General features: G+C 46.8%; 1 protein-coding gene across 1 annotated transcript in view; it reads right to left on the bottom strand.

Annotated features, from left to right (window-relative positions):
* Positions 1-19,424, bottom strand: part of LOC124023328 (protein diaphanous homolog 3-like) — a gene marked incomplete at its 3' end in the record, with an annotated part of 118,246 nt that overhangs the window by 95,158 nt on the left and 3,664 nt on the right. The window contains exon 3 of the mRNA XM_046337842.1: positions 11,910-12,039. Within this exon, the coding sequence (XP_046193798.1) occupies positions 11,910-12,039 (130 nt within the window). The remainder of the gene's footprint in view (positions 1-11,909; positions 12,040-19,424) is intronic.

Consider the following 19,424-nt stretch of genomic DNA (forward strand, 5'->3'; position numbering starts at 1 on the left):
AATCTAGAACATGCCTCATTATCATGTCCTAGCTGACACTAAACACTAATCTAGAACACATCTCATTATCACATTCTATCTGACACTAAACACTAATCTAGAACATGACTCATTATCATGTTCTATCTGACACTAAACACTAATCTAGAACACGACTCATTATCACGTCCTAGCTGACACTAAACACTAATCTAGAACATGACTCATTATCATGTCCTAGCTGACACTAAACACTAATCTAGAACACGACTCATTATCACGTCCTAGCTGACACTAAACACTAATCTAGAACACGACTCATTATCACGTCCTAGCTGACACTAAACACTAATCTAGAACACGACTCATTATCACGTCCTAGCTGACACTAAACACTAATCTAGAACACGACTCATTATCACGTCCTAGCTGACACTAAACACTAATCTAGAACACGACTCATTATCACGTCCTAGCTGACACTAAACACTAATCTAGAACACGTCTCATTATCACGTCCTAGCTGACACTAATCTAGAACACGACTCATTATCATGTTCTATCTGACACTAAACACTAATCTAGAACACGTCTCATTATCACGTCCTAGCTGACACTAATCTAGAACACGTCTCATTATCATGTGAACACAAAGCAGGAAGCCGTTGAGAGTCACAAGTCCTTTTCTAACACTCTCATACATGAATAAAGGAGAGAGGACAGGAATGAGTCGTTTCCCAAATTATACCCTATTCTGGTTTTGGTGCACTACTTTTAACCAGAGCCCCGGACAAAAGTAGTGTTCCATATAGAGAATGGTGTGTCATTTGGGACACATGGAGGTCTACAGTAGCTAAGCTTCTCAGTCACTTTGCTGATACACAGAGACATGTTTACAGACACATTCACAGGTACTGGAGGGAGAGACAGGAAGAGAGAGAGAACGGAGTGAGGGAGAGACAGGAAGAGAGAGAGAACGGAGTGAGGGAGAGACAGGGATAGGGAGAATAGAGGGGAGAGACAGGAAGAGAGAGATTAGAGGAGAGAAGGAGAGACAGGAAGAGAGAGATTAGAGGAGAGAAGGAGAGACAGGAAGAGAGAGAATAGAGGAGAGAGGGAGAGACAGGAAGAGAGAGAACGGAGTGAGGGAGAGACAGGATAGGGAGAATAGAGGGGAGAGACAGGAAGAGGGAGAATAGAGGAGAGAGGGAGAGACAGGAAGAGAGAGAACGGAGTGAGGGAGAGACAGGGATAGGGAGAATAGAGGGGAGAGACAGGAAGAGAGAGATTAGAGGAGAGAGAGAGAGAACGGAGTGAGGGAGAGACAGGGATAATAGAGGAGAGAGGGAGAGACAGGAAGAGAGAGATTAGAGGAGAGAGGGAGAGACAGGAAGAGAGAGAAAAGAGGAGAGAGGGAGAGACAGGAAGAGAGAGAAAAGAGGAGGGAGAGACTGGAAGAGAGAGAACGGAGTGAGGGAGAGACAGGGATAGGGATAATAGAGGGGAGAGACAGGAAGAGAGAGAACGGAGTGAGGGAGAGACGGGGAGAGACAGGAAGAGAGAGATTAGAGGAGAGAGGGAGAGACAGGAAGAGAGAGAATAGAGGAGAGAAGGAGAGACAGGAAGAGAGAGAACAGAGGAGAGGGAGAGACAGGAAGAGAGATAGAGGAGAGGGAGAGACTAGAGGAGAGGGAGAGACTAGAGGAGAGGGAGAGACAGGAAGATAGAGCATAGAGGAGAGAGGGAGAGACAGGAAGAGGGAGAATAGAGGAGAGAGACAGGAAGAGAGAGAATATGGGAGAGAGGGAGAGACAGGAAGAGAGAATAGAGGAAAGGGAGAGACAGGAAGAGAGAATAGAAAAGAGAGGGAGAGACAGGAAGAGAGAGAATAGAGGAGAGAGGGAGAGACAGGAAGAGGGAGAATAGAGGAGAGAGTGAGAGACAGGAAGAGGGAGAATAGAGGAGAGAGTGAGAGACAGGAAGAGGGAGAATAGAGGATAGAGGGAGAGAAAGGAAGAGGGAGAATAGAGGAGAGAGGAGAGACAGGAAGAGGGAGAATAGAGGAGAGAGGGAGAGACAGGAAGAGAGAGAATAGAGGAGAGAGGGAGAGACAGGAAGAGAGAGATTAGAGGAGAGAGGGAGAGACAGGAAGAGAGAGATTAGAGGAGAGAGGGAGAGACAGGAAGAGGGAGAATAGAGGAGAGGGGGAGAGACAGGAAGAGGGAGAATAGAGGAGAGAGGGAGAGACAGGAAGAGGGAGAATAGAGGAGAGAGGGAGAGACAGGAAGAGAGAAAATAGAGGAGAGAGGGAGAGACAGGAAGAGAGAGATTAGAGGAGAGAGGGAGAGACAGGAAGAGAGAATAGAGGAGAGAGGGAGAGACAGGAAGAGAGAATAGAGGAGAGAGGGAGAGACAGGAAGAGAGAATAGAGGAGAGAGGGAGAGACAGGAAGAGGGAGAATAGAGGAGAGAGGGAGAGACAGGAAGAGGGAGAATAGAGGAGAGAGGGAGAGACAGGAAGAGAGAGATGAGAGGAGAGAGGGAGAGACAGGAAGAGAGATGAGAGGAGAACATAACTGGCTTCCACATGAAATTCTCCACAGACGTTTAGAAATCAAATCACCACACTTATGGTAAACACAGAGTCTCAGAGATTTCTCTCTACGTTTCTCTCGTTCCCTTCTGCTCTGTCTCTCTCCTCTCTGTCTCTCTCTCTCCTCTCTGTCTCTCTTCTCTCTCTCTCTCTTCTCTCTCTCTCTCTCTCACTCTCTCACTTCTCTCTCACTTCTCTCTGTCTCTCTCCTCTCTGCCCAGACTAGAGATAAATACACCAATATCCCTGTGAGGGAGTAGGGAGGGAGAGAGCGAGAGAGGAAGAGGAAGATAGAGAGAGAGGAAGATAAGACTAACCACTTCTGCAAAAATTGGAAAACACTAAACAAACAAGAACAGGAAGAGATATCTATCCAAAACAGAGATGTCTGGGTAAACCACTTCTCCAATCTGTTTTTTTGGGCCCGATAACAACCAACACCCGGCAAACAGATCAAATACAAATCTTAGAATCAACTATTAAAGACGACCAGAACCCACTGGATTCTCCAATTACATTTAATGATCTACAGGACAAAATTAAAACCCTCCAACCCAAAAAGGCCTGTGGTGTTGATGGTATCCTCAACGAAATGATCAAATATACAGACCACAAACTCAAATAAAATGGTATATTTACAAGACGTTAAGAAGAGAAAATAAAATAATAACAAATAATTAAAGAGCAGCAGTAAAATAATGTGGAGGCTATATACAGGGTGTTACGGTACAGAGTCAATGTGGAGGCTATATACAGGGTGTTACGGTACAGAGTCAATGTGGAGGCTATATACAGGGTGTTACGGTACAGAGTCAATGTGGAGGCTATATACAGGGTGTTACGGTACAGAGTCAATGTGGAGGCTATATACAGGGTGTTACGGTACAGAGTCAATGTGGAGGCTATATACAGGGTGTTACGGTACAGAGTCAATGTGGAGGCTATATACAGGGTGTTACGGTACAGAGTCAATGTGGAGGCTATATACAGGGTGTTACGGTACAGAGTCAATGTGGAGGTTATATACAGGGTGTTACGGTACAGAGTCAATGTGGAGGCTATATACAGGGTGTTACGGTACAGAGTCAATGTGGAGGCTATATACAGGGTGTTACGGTACAGAGTCAATGTGGAGGCTATATACAGGGTGTTACGGTACAGAGTCAATGTGGAGACTATATACAGGGTATTACGGTACAGAGTCAATGTGGAGGCTATATACAGGGTATTACGGTACAGAGTCAATGTGGAGGCTATATACAGGGTATTACGGTACAGAGTTAATGTGGAGGCTATATACAGGGTATTACGGTACAGAGTCAATGTGGAGGCTATATACAGGGTATTACGGTACAGAGTCAATGTGGAGGCTATATACAGGGTGTTACGGTACAGAGTCAATGTGGAGGCTATATACAGGGTGTTACGGTACAGAGTCAATGTGGAGGCTATATACAGGGTGTTACGGTACAGAGTCAACGTGGAGGCTATATACAGGGTATTACGGTACAGAGTTAACGTGGAGGCTATATACAGGGTATTACGGTACAGAGTCAATGTGGAGGCTATATACAGGGTGTTACGGTACAGAGTCAATGTGGAGGCTATATACAGGGTGTTACGGTACAGAGTCAATGTGGAGGCTATATACAGGGTGTTACGGTACAGAGTCAACGTGGAGGCTATATACAGGGTATTACGGTACAGAGTTAACGTGGAGGCTATATACAGGGTATTACGGTACAGAGTCAATGTGGAGGCTATATACAGGGTGTTACGGTACAGAGTCAGTGTGGAGGCTATATACAGGGGGTACCAGTACAGAGTCAGTGTGGAGGCTATATACAGGGTGTTACGGTACAGAGTCAATGTGGAGGCTATATACAGGGTGTTACGGTACAGAGTCAATGTGGAGGCTATATACAGGGTATTACGGTACAGAGTCAATGTGGAGGCTATATACAGGGTGTTACGGTACAGAGTCAATGTGGAGGCTATATACAGGGTGTTACGGTACAGAGTCAATGTGGAGGCTATATACAGGGTGTTACGGTACAGAGTCAATGTGGAGGCTATATACAGGGTATTACAGTACAGAGTTAATGTGGAGGCTATATACAGGGGGTACTGGTACAGAGTCAATGTGGAGGCTATATACAGGGGGTACCGGTACAGAGTCAATGTGGAGGCTATATACAGGGTGTTACGGTACAGAGTCAATGTGGAGGCTATATACAGGGTGTTACGGTACAGAGTCAATGTGGAGGCTATATACAGGGTGTTACGGTACAGAGTCAATGTGGAGGCTATATACAGGGTGTTACGGTACAGAGTCAATGTGGAGGCTATATACAAGGTATTACGGTACAGAGTCAATGTGGAGGCTATATACAGGGTATTACGGTACAGAGTCAATGTGGAGGCTATATACAGGGTGTTACGGTACAGAGTCAATGTGGAGGCTATATACATGGTATTACGGTACAGAGTCAATGTGGAGGCTATATACATTTACATTTACATTACATTTAAGTCATTTAGCAGACGCTCTTATCCAGAGCGACTTACAAATTGGTGCATTCACCTTATGACATCCAGTGGGACAGTCACTTAACAATAGTGCATCTAAAACTTAGGGGGGGTGGGGTGAGAGGGATTACTTAACCTATCCTAGGTATTCCTTAAAGAGGTGGGGTTTCAGGTGTCTCCGGAAGGTGGTGATGGTACAGAGTCAATGTGGAGGCTATATACAGGGTATTACGGTACAGAGTCAATGTGGAGGCTATATACAGGGTGTTACGGTACAGAGTCAATGTGGAGGCTATATACAGGGGGTACCAGTACAGAGTCAATGTGGAGGCTATATACAGGGTGTTACGGTACAGAGTCAATGTGGAGGCTATATACAGGGTGTTACGGTACAGAGTCAATGTGGAGGCTATATACAGGGTGTTACGGTACAGAGTCAATGTGGAGGCTATATACAGGGTGTTACGGTACAGAGTCAATGTGGAGGCTATATACAGGGTGTTACGGTACAGAGTCAATGTGGAGGCTATATACAGGGTGTTACGGTACAGAGTCAATGTGGAGGCTATATACAGGGGGTACCAGTACAGAGTCAATGTGGAGGCTATATACAGGGTATTACGGTACAGAGTCAATGTGGAGGCTATATACAGGGTGTTACGGTACAGAGTCAATGTGGAGGCTATATACAGGGGGTACCAGTACAGAGTCAATGTGGAGGCTATATACAGGGTGTTACGGTACAGAGTCAATGTGGAGGCTATATACAGGGTGTTACGGTACAGAGTCAATGTGGAGGCTATATACAGGGTGTTACGGTACAGAGTCAATGTGGAGGCTATATACAGGGTGTTACGGTACAGAGTCAATGTGGAGGCTATATACAGGGTGTTACGGTACAGAGTCAATGTGGAGGCTATTCGAAGCCCTTCGATCAGCTGTTCACGAGTCTTATGGCTCGGGGGCGGGGGTAGAAGCCCTGTGATTAGCTGTTCAGGAGACTTAGGGCCCGGGGGCTCGGGGGGGGTAGAAGCCCTTTGATTAGCTGTTCAGGAGACTTAGGGCTCGGGGGGTAGAAGCCCTTTGGTCTTAAACTCTTTAACATCATCCTCAGTTCTGGCAAATTCTCCAATATTTGGAACCAAGGACTGACCACATGAATCCACAAAATGGAGACAAATTTGAGCTCATTAACTACCGGGGTTATGAGTCAACAGCAACCTTGGGAAAACCCTATGCATATACCAGCAGACTCGTACATTTCCTCAGTGAAAACAATGTACTGAGCAAATTGTCTTTTTACCAAATCACCGTACGTCAGACCACGTATTCACCCTACACACCCTAATCAACAAACAAACCAAAACCAAGGCAAAGTCTTCTCATGCTTTGTTGATTTCAAAAGCATTGCACTCAATTTGGTACGAGGGCAAATTATGTAGAAATGGATGGAAAAGTGGTGTTGGTGGAGAAACATGTCCTTCGCAAGCCTCCCCCCTTTTCCTCCAAACATAACGATGGTCATTATGGCCAAACAGTTCTATTTTTGTTTCATCAGAGCAGAGGACATTTCTCCAAAAAGAACAATCTTTTTGTCACCATTTTCAGTTGCAAACTGTAGTCTGGCTTTTTTATATATAAACTAGTTTTAATGACTCCAACCTAAGTGGATGTAAACTAGTTTTAATGACTCCAACCTAAGTGTATGTAAACTAGTTTTAATGACTCCAACCTAAGTGTATATAAACTAGTTTTAATGACTCCAACCTAAGTGGATGTAAACTAGTTTTAATGACTCCAGCCTAAGTGTATGTAAACTAGTTTTAATGACTCCAACCTCAGTGTATGTAAACTAGTTTTAATGACTCCAACCTAAGTGGATGTAAACTAGTTTTAATGACTCCAACCTAAGTGGATGTAAACTAGTTTTAATGACTCCAACCTAAGTGTATATAAACTAGTTTTAATGACTCCAACCTAAGTGGATGTAAACTAGTTTTAATGACTCCAATCTAAGTGTACGTAAACTAGTTTTAATGACTCCAACCTAAGTGTACGTAAACTAGTTTTAATGACTCCAGCCTAAGTGGATGTAAACTAGTTTTAATGACTCCAGCCTAAGTGTATGTAAACTAGTTTTAATGACTCCAACCTAAGTGGATGTAAACTAGTTTTAATGACTCCAACCTAAGTGTATGTAAACTAGTTTTAATGACTCCAGCCTAAGTGGATGTAAACTAGTTTTAATGACTCCAACCTAAGTGGATGTAAACTAGTTTTAATGACTCCAACCTAAGTGGATGTAAACTAGTTTTAATGACTCCAACCTAAGTGTATATAAACTAGTTTTAATGACTCCAACCTAAGTGTACGTAAACTAGTTTTAATGACTCCAACCTAAGTGTACGTAAACTAGTTTTAATGACTCCAACCTAAGTGTATGTAAACTAGTTTTAATGACTCCAACCTAAGTGGATGTAAACTAGTTTTAATGACTCCAGCCTAAGTGGATGTAAACTAGTTTTAATGACTCCAACCTAAGTGGATGTAAACTAGTTTTAATGACTCCAACCTAAGTGGATGTAAACTAGTTTTAATGACTCCAGCCTAAGTGGATGTAAACTAGTTTTAATGACTCCAACCTAAGTGTATGTAAACTAGTTTTAATGACTCCAACCTAAGTGTATGTAAACTAGTTTTAATGACTCCAACCTAAGTGTATGTAAACTAGTTTTAATGACTCCAACCTAAGTGTATGTAAACTAGTTTTAATGACTCCAACCTAAGTGGATGTAAACTAGTTTTAATGACTCCAATCTAAGTGTATGTAAACTAGTTTTAATGACTCCAACCTAAGTGTATGTAAACTAGTTTTAATGACTCCAACCTAAGTGTATGTAAACTAGTTTTAATGACTCCAACCTAAGTGGATGTAAACTAGTTTTAATGACTCCAATCTAAGTGTATGTAAACTAGTTTTAATGACTCCAACCTAAGTGGATGTAAACTAGTTTTAATGACTCCAGCCTAAGTGTATGTAAACTTCCCGACTTTCAAATGTATCTTTATTGTCCCTTTTGTATTTTGAACAATTTGCACATAATGACATTTGAAATGTCTTTATTATTTTTGGAACTTCCGTGAGTGTAAAGTTTATAGTTCATTTTTATGGTTTAATTGCACTTCTGTTTATTATCTATATGTTAACTTATGTTTCCCAATAAAGCCCCTTGAATTGAACTGAGAGAGGTGGTATGTTTCTGTGTGTGTGTGCGTGTGTGTGTGTGTGTGTGTCTGTGTGTGTAAGTGTGTTTTATGCAAGTCTCCGTGTGTGTTTACAGAGATAGTCAGTGATGGATGTTGAGAGTACTACTGGGCTCCACCCTGCCTCTTATCGTCCAATCAGACGGAGCCAAAAGCACAGCAGTCATATTGCCTGGGAAGACCTGGAGATACGGCAGGAATATTACAATACAACAGGGGATTCTGGGAAAGAACCAGAGAATAGTCTGGGAGAGAGAGAACACAGTGTCTCTGGAACACAGTGTCTCTGGGTCTGGAACACAGTGTCTCTGGAACACAGTGTCTCTGGGTCTAGAACACAGTGTCTCTGGAACACAGTGTCTCTGGGTCTAGAACACAGTGTCTCTGGAACACAGTGTCTCTGGGTCTAGAACACAGTGTCTCTGGAACACAGTGTCTCTGGGTCTAGAACACAGTGTCTCTGGAACACAGTGTCTCTGGAACACAGTGTCTCTGGAACACAGTGTCTCTAGGTGTGGAACACAGTGTCTCTAGGTGTGGAACACAGTGTCTCTAGGTGTGGAACACAGTGTCTCTGGAACACAGTGTCTCTGGAACACAGTGTCTCTGGAACACAGTGTCTCTGGAACACAGTGTCTCTGGGTCTAGAACACAGTGTCTCTGGAACACAGTGTCTCTGGAACACAGTGTCTCTGGAACACAGCGTCTCTGGAACACAGTGTCTCTGGAACACAGCGTCTCTGGAACACAGCGTCTCTGGAACACAGCGTCTCTGGAACACAGCGTCTCTGGGTCTGGAACACAGCGTCTCTGGGTCTGGAACACAGTGTCTCTGGGTCTGGAACACAGTGTCTCTGGGTCTGGAACACAGTGTCTCTGGGTCTAGAACACAGTGTCTCTGGGTCTAGAACACAGTGTCTCTGGGTCTGGTGGGGGACACAGTGTCTCTGGGTCTGGTGGGGGACACAGTGTCTCTGGGTCTGGAACACAGTGTCTCTGGGTCGGGGACACAGTGTCTCTGGGTCTGGAACACAGTGTCTCTGGGTCTGGAACACAGTGTCTCTGGGTCTAGAACAGTGTCTCTGGGTCTAGAACACAGTGTCTCTGGAACACAGTGTCTCTGGAACACAGTGTCTCTGGAACACAGCGTCTCTGGAACACAGTGTCTCTGGAACACAGCGTCTCTGGAACACAGCGTCTCTGGAACACAGCGTCTCTGGAACACAGCGTCTCTGGGTCTGGAACACAGCGTCTCTGGGTCTGGAACACAGTGTCTCTGGGTCTGGAACACAGTGTCTCTGGGTCTGGAACACAGTGTCTCTGGGTCTAGAACACAGTGTCTCTGGGTCTAGAACACAGTGTCTCTGGGTCTGGTGGGGGACACAGTGTCTCTGGGTCTGGTGGGGGACACAGTGTCTCTGGGTCTGGAACACAGTGTCTCTGGGTCGGGGACACAGTGTCTCTGGGTCTGGAACACAGTGTCTCTGGGTCTGGAACACAGTGTCTCTGGGTCTAGAACAGTGTCTCTGGGTCTAGAACAGTGTCTCTGGGTCTGGAACACAGTGTCTCTGGGTCTGGAACACAGTGTCTCTGGGTCTGGAACACAGTGTCTCTGGGTCTGGAACACAGTGTCTCTGGGTCTGGAACACAGTGTCTCTGGGTCTAGAACACAGTGTCTCTGGGTCTGGTGGGGGACACAGTGTCTCTGGGTCTGGTGGGGGACACAGTGTCTCTGGGTCTGGAACACAGTGTCTCTGGGTCGGGGACACAGTGTCTCTGGGTCGGGGACACAGTGTCTCTGGGTCTGGAACACAGTGTCTCTGGGTCTGGAACACAGTGTCTCTGGGTCTGGAACACAGTGTCTCTGGGTCTGGAACACAGTGTCTCTGGGTCTAGAACAGTGTCTCTGGGTCTGGAACACAGTGTCTCTGGGTCTGGAACACAGTGTCTCTGGGTCTGGAACACAGTGTCTCTGGGTCTGGAACACAGTGTCTCTGGGTCTGGAACACAGTGTCTCTGGGTCTGGAACACAGTGTCTCTGGGTCTGGAATACAGTGTCTCTGGAACACAGTGTCTCTGGGTCTGGAGACCATTTTTCTGCGTGCGTGCGTGCGTGCGTGCGTGCGTCGTGCGTGCGTGCGTGCGTGCGTGCGTGTGTATATATATAATGATGTGTGCGTGAATACATGAGAGGACACATGAAAAGACGAGATGCTTCAGGGGTCACTTACATGTGACTTCTGCTTTCAGAAATTTGAAAAGTCACATTGAAAAGCTGAGCATGAGAGTTTAGCTGGCTAGTTAGCTACATAGTTTAGTTGCCTAGTTAGCTACAGAGGATAGCTGGCTAGTTTGCTACAGAGGTTAGCTAGCTAGTTAGCTTCAGAGTATAGCTGGCTAGTTTGCTACAGAGGTTAGCTGGCTAGTTAGCTACAGAGGTTAGCTGGCTAGTTAGCTTCATAGGATAGCTGGCTAGTTTGCTACAGAGGTTAGCTAGTTAGCTCCAGAGGATAGCTGGCTAGTTTGCTACAGCGGTAAGCTGGCTAGTTAGCTTCATAGGATAGCTGGCTAGTTAGCTACAGAGGTTAGCTGGCTAGTTAGCTACAGAGGTTAGCTGGCTCGTTAGCTACAGCGTTTAGCTGGCTAGTTAGCTACAGTGGTTAGCTGCCTAGTTAGCTACCGAGGATAGCTGGTTAGTTAGCTACAGAGGATAGCTGGCTAGTTTGCTACAGAGGTTAGCTAGCTAGTTAGCTTCAGAGTATAGCTGGCTAGTTTGCTACAGAGGCTGGCTAGTTTGCTACAGAGGTTAGCTGGCTTGTTAGCTTCAGAGGAAAGCTGGCTAGTTAGCTACAGAGGATAGCTGGCTAGTTAGCTACAGAGGATAGCTGGCTAGTTAGCTACAGAGGATAGCTGGCTAGTTTGCTTCAGAGGATAGCTGGCTTGTTAGCTTCAGAGGATAGCTGGCTAGTTAGCTACAGAGGATAGCTGGCTAGTTAGCTACAGAGGATAGCTGGCTAGATTGCTACAGAGGTTAGCTGGCTAGTTAGCTACAGAGGATAGCTGGCTAGTTAGCTACAGAGGATAGCTGGCTAGTTTGCTACAGAGGATAGCTGGCTAGTTTGCTACAGAGGATAGCTGGCTAGTTAGCTACAGAGGATAGCTGGCTAGTTAGCTACAGAGGATAGCTGGCTAGTTAGCTACAGAGGATAGCTGGCTAGTTTGCTACAGAGGATAGCTGGCTAGTTAGCTACAGAGGATAGCTGGCTAGTTAGCTACAGAGGATAGCTGGCTAGTTTGCTACAGAGGATAGCTGGCTAGTTTGCTACAGAGGATAGCTGGCTAGTTTGCTACAGAGGATAGCTGGCTAGTTAGCTACAGAGGATAGCTGGCTAGTTAGCTACAGAGGTTAGCTGGCTAGTTTGCTTCAGAGGATAGCTGTAGAATGCATACTGGAATTTGAATATAGCGCAGGAAAAGGGAATACGGACACATTGTGGACAAATATAGGTGATCTCTGCCGGCTGTGGTGTGTTTCTGTCTCCTACCTCGGCTGGCTCTGTCAACGTGCTGCAGGTCGTCGGAGAACTTGGTGACCTCTGGGAACTCCTCCTCACACACCGCAGCCAGGAAGTGGAGTAACGTTGACTTCTGGTCAGCTGACTTTGTGTCCTTCAGCTGGAATCACAAAAAGAGTTCACCCAGTCAGGTTACACCCAGTCAGGATACACCCAGTCAGGATACACCCTGTCAGGTTATACACTGTTACACCCAGTCAGGTTATACACTGTCAGGTTACACACTGTTATACCCAGTCAGGTTACACAAAGTCAGGTTACACACTGTTACACCCAGTCAGGTTACACCCAGTCAGGTTACACCCAGTCAGGCTACACCCAGTCAGGCTACACACTGTTACACCCAGTCAGGTTACACACTGTTACACCCAGTCAGGTTACACCCAGTCAGGTTACACTCAGTCAGGTTACACACTGTTATACCCAGTCAGGTTACACACTGTTACACCCAGTCAGGTTACACACTGTTACACCCAGTCAGGTTACACCCAGTCAGGTTACACACTGTTACACCCAGTCAGGTTACACCCAGTCAGGTTATACACTGTTACACCCAGTCAGGTTACACCCAGTCAGGTTATACACTGTCAGGTTACACACTGTTACACCCAGTCAGGTTACACACTGTTACACCCAGTCAGGTTACACTCAGTCAGGTTACACACTGTTATACCCAGTCAGGTTACACACTGTTACACCCAGTCAGGTTACACCCAGTCAGGTTACACACTGTTACACCCAGTCAGGTTACACCCAGTCAGGTTACACACTGTTACACCCAGTCAGGTTACACTCAGTCAGGTTACACACTGTTACACCCAGTCAGGTTACACTCAGTCAGGTTACACACTGTTACACCCAGTCAGGTTACACCCAGTCAGGTTATACACTGTTACACCCAGTCAGGTTACACCCAGTCAGGTTACACACTGTTACACCCAGTCAGGTTACACCCAGTCAGGTTACACACTGTTACACCCAGTCAGGTTACACCCAGTCAGGATACACCCTGTTAGGTTACACACTGTTACACCCAGTCAGGTTACACACTGTTACACCCAGTCAGGTTACACCCAGTCAGGTTACACCCAGTCAGGCTACACACTGTTACACCCAGTCAGGTTACACACTGTTACACCCAGTCAGGTTACACCCAGTCAGGTTACACTCAGTCAGGTTACACACTGTTATACCCAGTCAGGTTACACACTGTTACACCCAGTCAGGATACACCCTGTCAGGTTACACACTGTTACACCCAGTCAGGTTACACACTGTTACACCCAGTCAGGTTACACCCAGTCAGGTTACACCCAGTCAGGCTACACACTGTTACACCCAGTCAGGTTACACACTGTTACACCCAGTCAGGTTACACCCAGTCAGGTTACACTCAGTCAGGTTACACACTGTTATACCCAGTCAGGTTACACACTGTTACACCCAGTCAGGTTACACCCAGTCAGGTTACAAACTGTTACACCCAGTCAGGTTACACCCAGTCAGGTTACACACTGTTACACCCAGTCAGGTTACACCCAGTCAGGTTACACACTGTTACACCCAGTCAGGTTACACTCAGTCAGGTTACACACTGTTACACCCAGTCAGGTTACACCCAGTCAGGTTATACACTGTTACACCCAGTCAGGTTACACCCAGTCAGGTTACACACTGTTACACCCAGTCAGGTTACACCCAGTCAGGTTACACACTGTTACACCCAGTCAGGTTACACCCAGTCAGGATACACCCTGTCAGGTTACACACTGTTACACCCAGTCAGGTTACACCCAGTCAGGTTACACAAAGTCAGGTTACACACTGTTACACCCAGTCAGGTTACACCCAGTCAGGTTACACCCAGTCAGGCTACACACTGTTACACCCAGTCAGGTTACACACTGTTACACCCAGTCAGGTTACACTCAGTCAGGTTACACACTGTTATACCCAGTCAGGTTACACACTGTTACACCCAGTCAGGTTATACACTGTCAGGTTACACACTGTTACACCCAGTCAGGTTACACCCAGTCAGGTTACACACTGTTACACCCAGTCAGGTTCCACCCAGTCAGGTTACACACTGTTACACCCAGTCAGGTTACACACTGTTACACCCAGTCAGGTTACACCCAGTCAGGTTATACACTGTTACACCCAGTCAGGTTACACCCAGTCAGGTTACACACTGTTACACCCAGTCAGGTTACACCCAGTCAGGTTACACACTGTTACACCCAGTCAGGATACACCCTGTCAGGTTACACACTGTTACACCCAGTCAGGTTACACCCAGTCAGGTTACACAAAGTCAGGTTACACACTGTTACACCCAGTCAGGTTACACCCAGTCAGGTTACACCCAGTCAGGCTACACACTGTTACACCCAGTCAGGTTACACACTGTTACACCCAGTCAGGTTACACCCAGTTACACCCAGTCAGGTTACACCCAGTCAGGTTACACTCAGTCAGGTTATACACTGTTACACCCAGTCAGGATACACCCAGTCAGGTTACACCCTGTTACACCCAGTCAGGTTACACCCAGTCAGGTTACACAATGTTACACCCAGTCATGTTACACCCAGTCAGGTTACACCCAGTCATGTTACACCCAGTCAGGTTACACCCAGTCAGGTTACACACTGTTACACCCAGTCAGGAAACACCCAGTCAGGTTACACACTGTTACACCCAGTCAGGTTACACCCAGTCAGGCTACACACTGTTACACCCAGTCAGGCTACACCCAGTCAGGTTACACCCAGTCAGGTTACACCCAGTCAGGTTACACACTGTCAGGTTACACACTGTTACACCCAGTCAGGTTACACCCAGTCAGGTTACACACTGTTACACCCAGTCAGGTTACACCCAGTCAGGTTACACACTGTTACACCCAGTCAGGTTACACCCAGTCAGGTTACACCCAGTCAGGTTACACACTGTTACACCCAGTCAGGTTACACCCAGTCAGGTTACACACTGTTACACCCAGTCAGGTTACACACTGTTACACCCAGTCAGGTTACACAATGTTACACCCAGTCAGGTTACACACTGTTACACCCAGTCAGGTTACACACTGTTACACCCAGTCAGGTTACACAATGTTACACCCAGTCAGGTTACACAATGTTACACCCAGTCAGGTTACACATTGTTACACCCAGTCAGGTTACACCCAGTCAGGTTACACACTGTTACACCCAGTCAGGTAACACCCAGTCAGGTTACACCCTGTTACACCCAGTCAGGTTACACCCAGTCAGATTATACACTGTTACACCCAGTCAGGTTACACTCAGTCAGATTATACACTGTTACACCCAGTCAGGTTACACACTGTTACACCCTGTCAGGTTACACCCAGTCAGGTTACACACTGTTACACCCAGTCAGGTTACACACTGTTACACCCAGTCAGGTTACACACTGTTACACCCAGTCAGGTTACACCCAGTCAGGTTACACCCTGTTACACCCAGTCAGGTTACACCCAGTCAGGTTACACAATGTTACACCCAGTCATGTTACACCCAGTCAGGTTACACCCAGTCAGGTTACACAATGTTACACCCAGTCAGGTTACACCCAGTCAGGTTACACACTGTTACACCCAGTCAGGAAACACCCAGTCAGGTTACACACTGTTACACCCAGTCAGGTTACACCCAGTCAGGTTACACCCAGTCAGGCTACACACTGTTACACCCAGTCAGGTTACACCCAGTCAGGTTACACACTGTCAGGTTACACACTGTTACACCCAGTCAGGTTACACTCAGTCAGGTTACACACTGTTACACCCAGTCAGGTTACACACTGTTACACCCAGTCAGGTTACACACTGTTACACCCAGTCAGGTTACACCCAGTCCGGTTACACACTGTTACACCCAGTCAGGTTACACCCAGTCATGTTACACCCAGTCAGGTTACACACTGTTACACCCAGTCAGGTTACACCCAGTCAGGTTACACCCTGTTACACCCAGTCAGGTTACACTCAGTCAGGTTATACACTGTTACACCCAGTCAGGATACACCCAGTCAGGTTACACCCTGTTACACCCAGTCAGGTTACACCCAGTCAGGTTACACAATGTTACACCCAGTCATGTTACACCCAGTCAGGTTACACCCAGTCAGGTTACACACTGTTACACCCAGTCAGGTTACACCCAGTTACACCCAGTCAGGTTACACCCAGTCAGGTTACACTCAGTCAGGTTATACACTGTTACACCCAGTCAGGATACACCCAGTCAGGTTACACCCTGTTACACCCAGTCAGGTTACACCCAGTCAGGTTACACAATGTTACACCCAGTCATGTTACACCCAGTCAGGTTACACACTGTTACACCCAGTCAGGAAACACCCAGTCAGGTTACACACTGTTACACCCAGTCAGGTTACACCCAGTCAGGTTACACTCAGTCAGGTTATACACTGTTACACCCAGTCAGGATACACCCAGTCAGGTTACACCCTGTTACACCCAGTCAGGTTACACCCAGTCAGGTTACACAATGTTACACCCAGTCATGTTACACCCAGTCAGGTTACACACTGTTACACGCAGTCAGGTTACACCCAGTCAGATTATACACTGTTACACCCAGTCAGGTTACACTCAGTCAGATTATACACTGTTACACCCAGTCAGGTTACACACTGTTACACCCAGTCAGGTTACACCCAGTCAGGTTACACACTGTTACACCCAGTCAGGTTACACCCAGTCAGGTTACACACTGTTACACCCAGTCAGGTTACACTCAGTCAGGTTACACACTGTTACACCCAGTCAGGTTACACTCAGTCAGGTTACACACTGTTACACCCAGTCAGGTTACACCCAGTCAGGTTATACACTGTTACACCCAGTCAGGTTACACCCAGTCAGGTTACACACTGTTACACCCAGTCAGGTTACACCCAGTCAGGTTACACACTGTTACACCCAGTCAGGTTACACCCAGTCAGGATACACCCTGTCAGGTTACACACTGTTACACCCAGTCAGGTTACACACTGTTACACCCAGTCAGGTTACACCCAGTCAGGTTACACCCAGTCAGGCTACACACTGTTACACCCAGTCAGGTTACACACTGTTACACCCAGTCAGGTTACACCCAGTCAGGTTACACTCAGTCAGGTTACACACTGTTATACCCAGTCAGGTTACACACTGTTACACCCAGTCAGGATACACCCTGTCAGGTTACACACTGTTACACCCAGTCAGGTTACACACTGTTACACCCAGTCAGGTTACACCCAGTCAGGTTACACCCAGTCAGGCTACACACTGTTACACCCAGTCAGGTTACACACTGTTACACCCAGTCAGGTTACACCCAGTCAGGTTACACTCAGTCAGGTTACACACTGTTATACCCAGTCAGGTTACACACTGTTACACCCAGTCAGGTTACACCCAGTCAGGTTACAAACTGTTACACCCAGTCAGGTTACACCCAGTCAGGTTACACACTGTTACACCCAGTCAGGTTACACCCAGTCAGGTTACACACTGTTACACCCAGTCAGGTTACACTCAGTCAGGTTACACACTGTTACACCCAGTCAGGTTACACCCAGTCAGGTTATACACTGTTACACCCAGTCAGGTTACACCCAGTCAGGTTACACACTGTTACACCCAGTCAGGTTACACCCAGTCAGGTTACACACTGTTACACCCAGTCAGGTTACACCCAGTCAGGATACACCCTGTCAGGTTACACACTGTTACACCCAGTCAGGTTACACCCAGTCAGGTTACACAAAGTCAGGTTACACACTGTTACACCCAGTCAGGTTACACCCAGTCAGGCTACACACTGTTACACCCAGTCAGGTTACACACTGTTACACCCAGTCAGGTTACACTCAGTCAGGTTACACACTGTTATACCCAGTCAGGTTACACACTGTTACACCCAGTCAGGTTATACACTGTCAGGTTACACACTGTTACACCCAGTCAGGTTACACACTGTTATACCCAGTCAGGTTACACCCAGTCAGGTTACACACTGTTACACCCAGTCAGGTTACACCCAGTCAGGTTACACACTGTTACACCCAGTCAGGTTCCACCCAGTCAGGTTACACACTGTTACACCCAGTCAGGTTACACTCAGTCAGGTTACACACTGTTACACCCAGTCAGGTTACACCCAGTCAGGTTATACACTGTTACACCCAGTCAGGTTACACCCAGTCAGGTTACACACTGTTACACCCAGTCAGGTTACACCCAGTCAGGTTACACACTGTTACACCCAGTCAGGATACACCCTGTCAGGTTACACACTGTTACACCCAGTCAGGATACACCCTGTCAGGTTACACACTGTTACACCCAGTCAGGTTACACCCAGTCAGGTTACACAAAGTCAGGTTACACACTGTTACACCCAGTCAGGTTACACCCAGTCAGGTTACACCCAGTCAGGCTACACACTGTTACACCCAGTCAGGTTACACACTGTTACACCCAGTCAGGTTACACCCAGTTACACCCAGTCAGGTTACACCCAGTCAGGTTACACTCAGTCAGGTTATACACTGTTACACCCAGTCAGGATACACCCAGTCAGGTTACACCCTGTTACACCCAGTCAGGTTACACCCAGTCAGGTTACACAATGTTACACCCAGTCATGTTACACCCAGTCAGGTTACACCCAGTCATGTTACACCCAGTCAGGTTACACACTGTTACACCCAGTCAGGAAACACCCAGTCAGGTTACACACTGTTACACCCAGTCAGGTTACACCCAGTCAGGTTACACCCAGTCAGGCTACACACTGTTACACCCAGTCAGGCTACACCCAGTCAGGTTACACCCAGTCAGGTTACACCCAGTCAGGTTACACACTGTCAGGTTACACACTGTTACACCCAGTCAGGTTACACCCAGTCAGGTTACACTCAGTCAGGTTACACACTGTTACACCCAGTCAGGTTACACACTGTTACACCCAGTCAGGTTACACACTGTTACACCCAGTCAGGTTACACCCAGTCAGGTTACACACTGTTACACCCAGTCAGGTTACACCCAGTCAGGTTACACCCAGTCAGGTTACACACTGTTACACCCAGTCAGGTTACACCCAGTCAGGTTATACACTGTTACACCCAGTCAGGTTACACCCAGTCAGGTTACACACTGTTACACCCAGTCAGGTTACACCCAGTCAGGTTACACACTGTTACACCCAGTCAGGTTACACCCAGTCAGGTTACACACTGTTACACCCAGTCAGGTTACACCCAGTCAGGTTACACCCAGTCAGGTTACACACTGTTACACCCAGTCAGGTTACACCCAGTCAGGTTACACACTGTTACACCCAGTCAGGTTACACACTGTTACACCCAGTCAGGTTACACAATGTTACACCCAGTCAGGTTACACAATGTTACACCCAGTCAGGTTACACATTGTTA

This window comes from Oncorhynchus gorbuscha, unplaced genomic scaffold (assembly GCF_021184085.1).
Source record: "Oncorhynchus gorbuscha isolate QuinsamMale2020 ecotype Even-year unplaced genomic scaffold, OgorEven_v1.0 Un_scaffold_1589, whole genome shotgun sequence".
Lineage (NCBI taxonomy): Eukaryota > Metazoa > Chordata > Actinopteri > Salmoniformes > Salmonidae > Oncorhynchus > Oncorhynchus gorbuscha.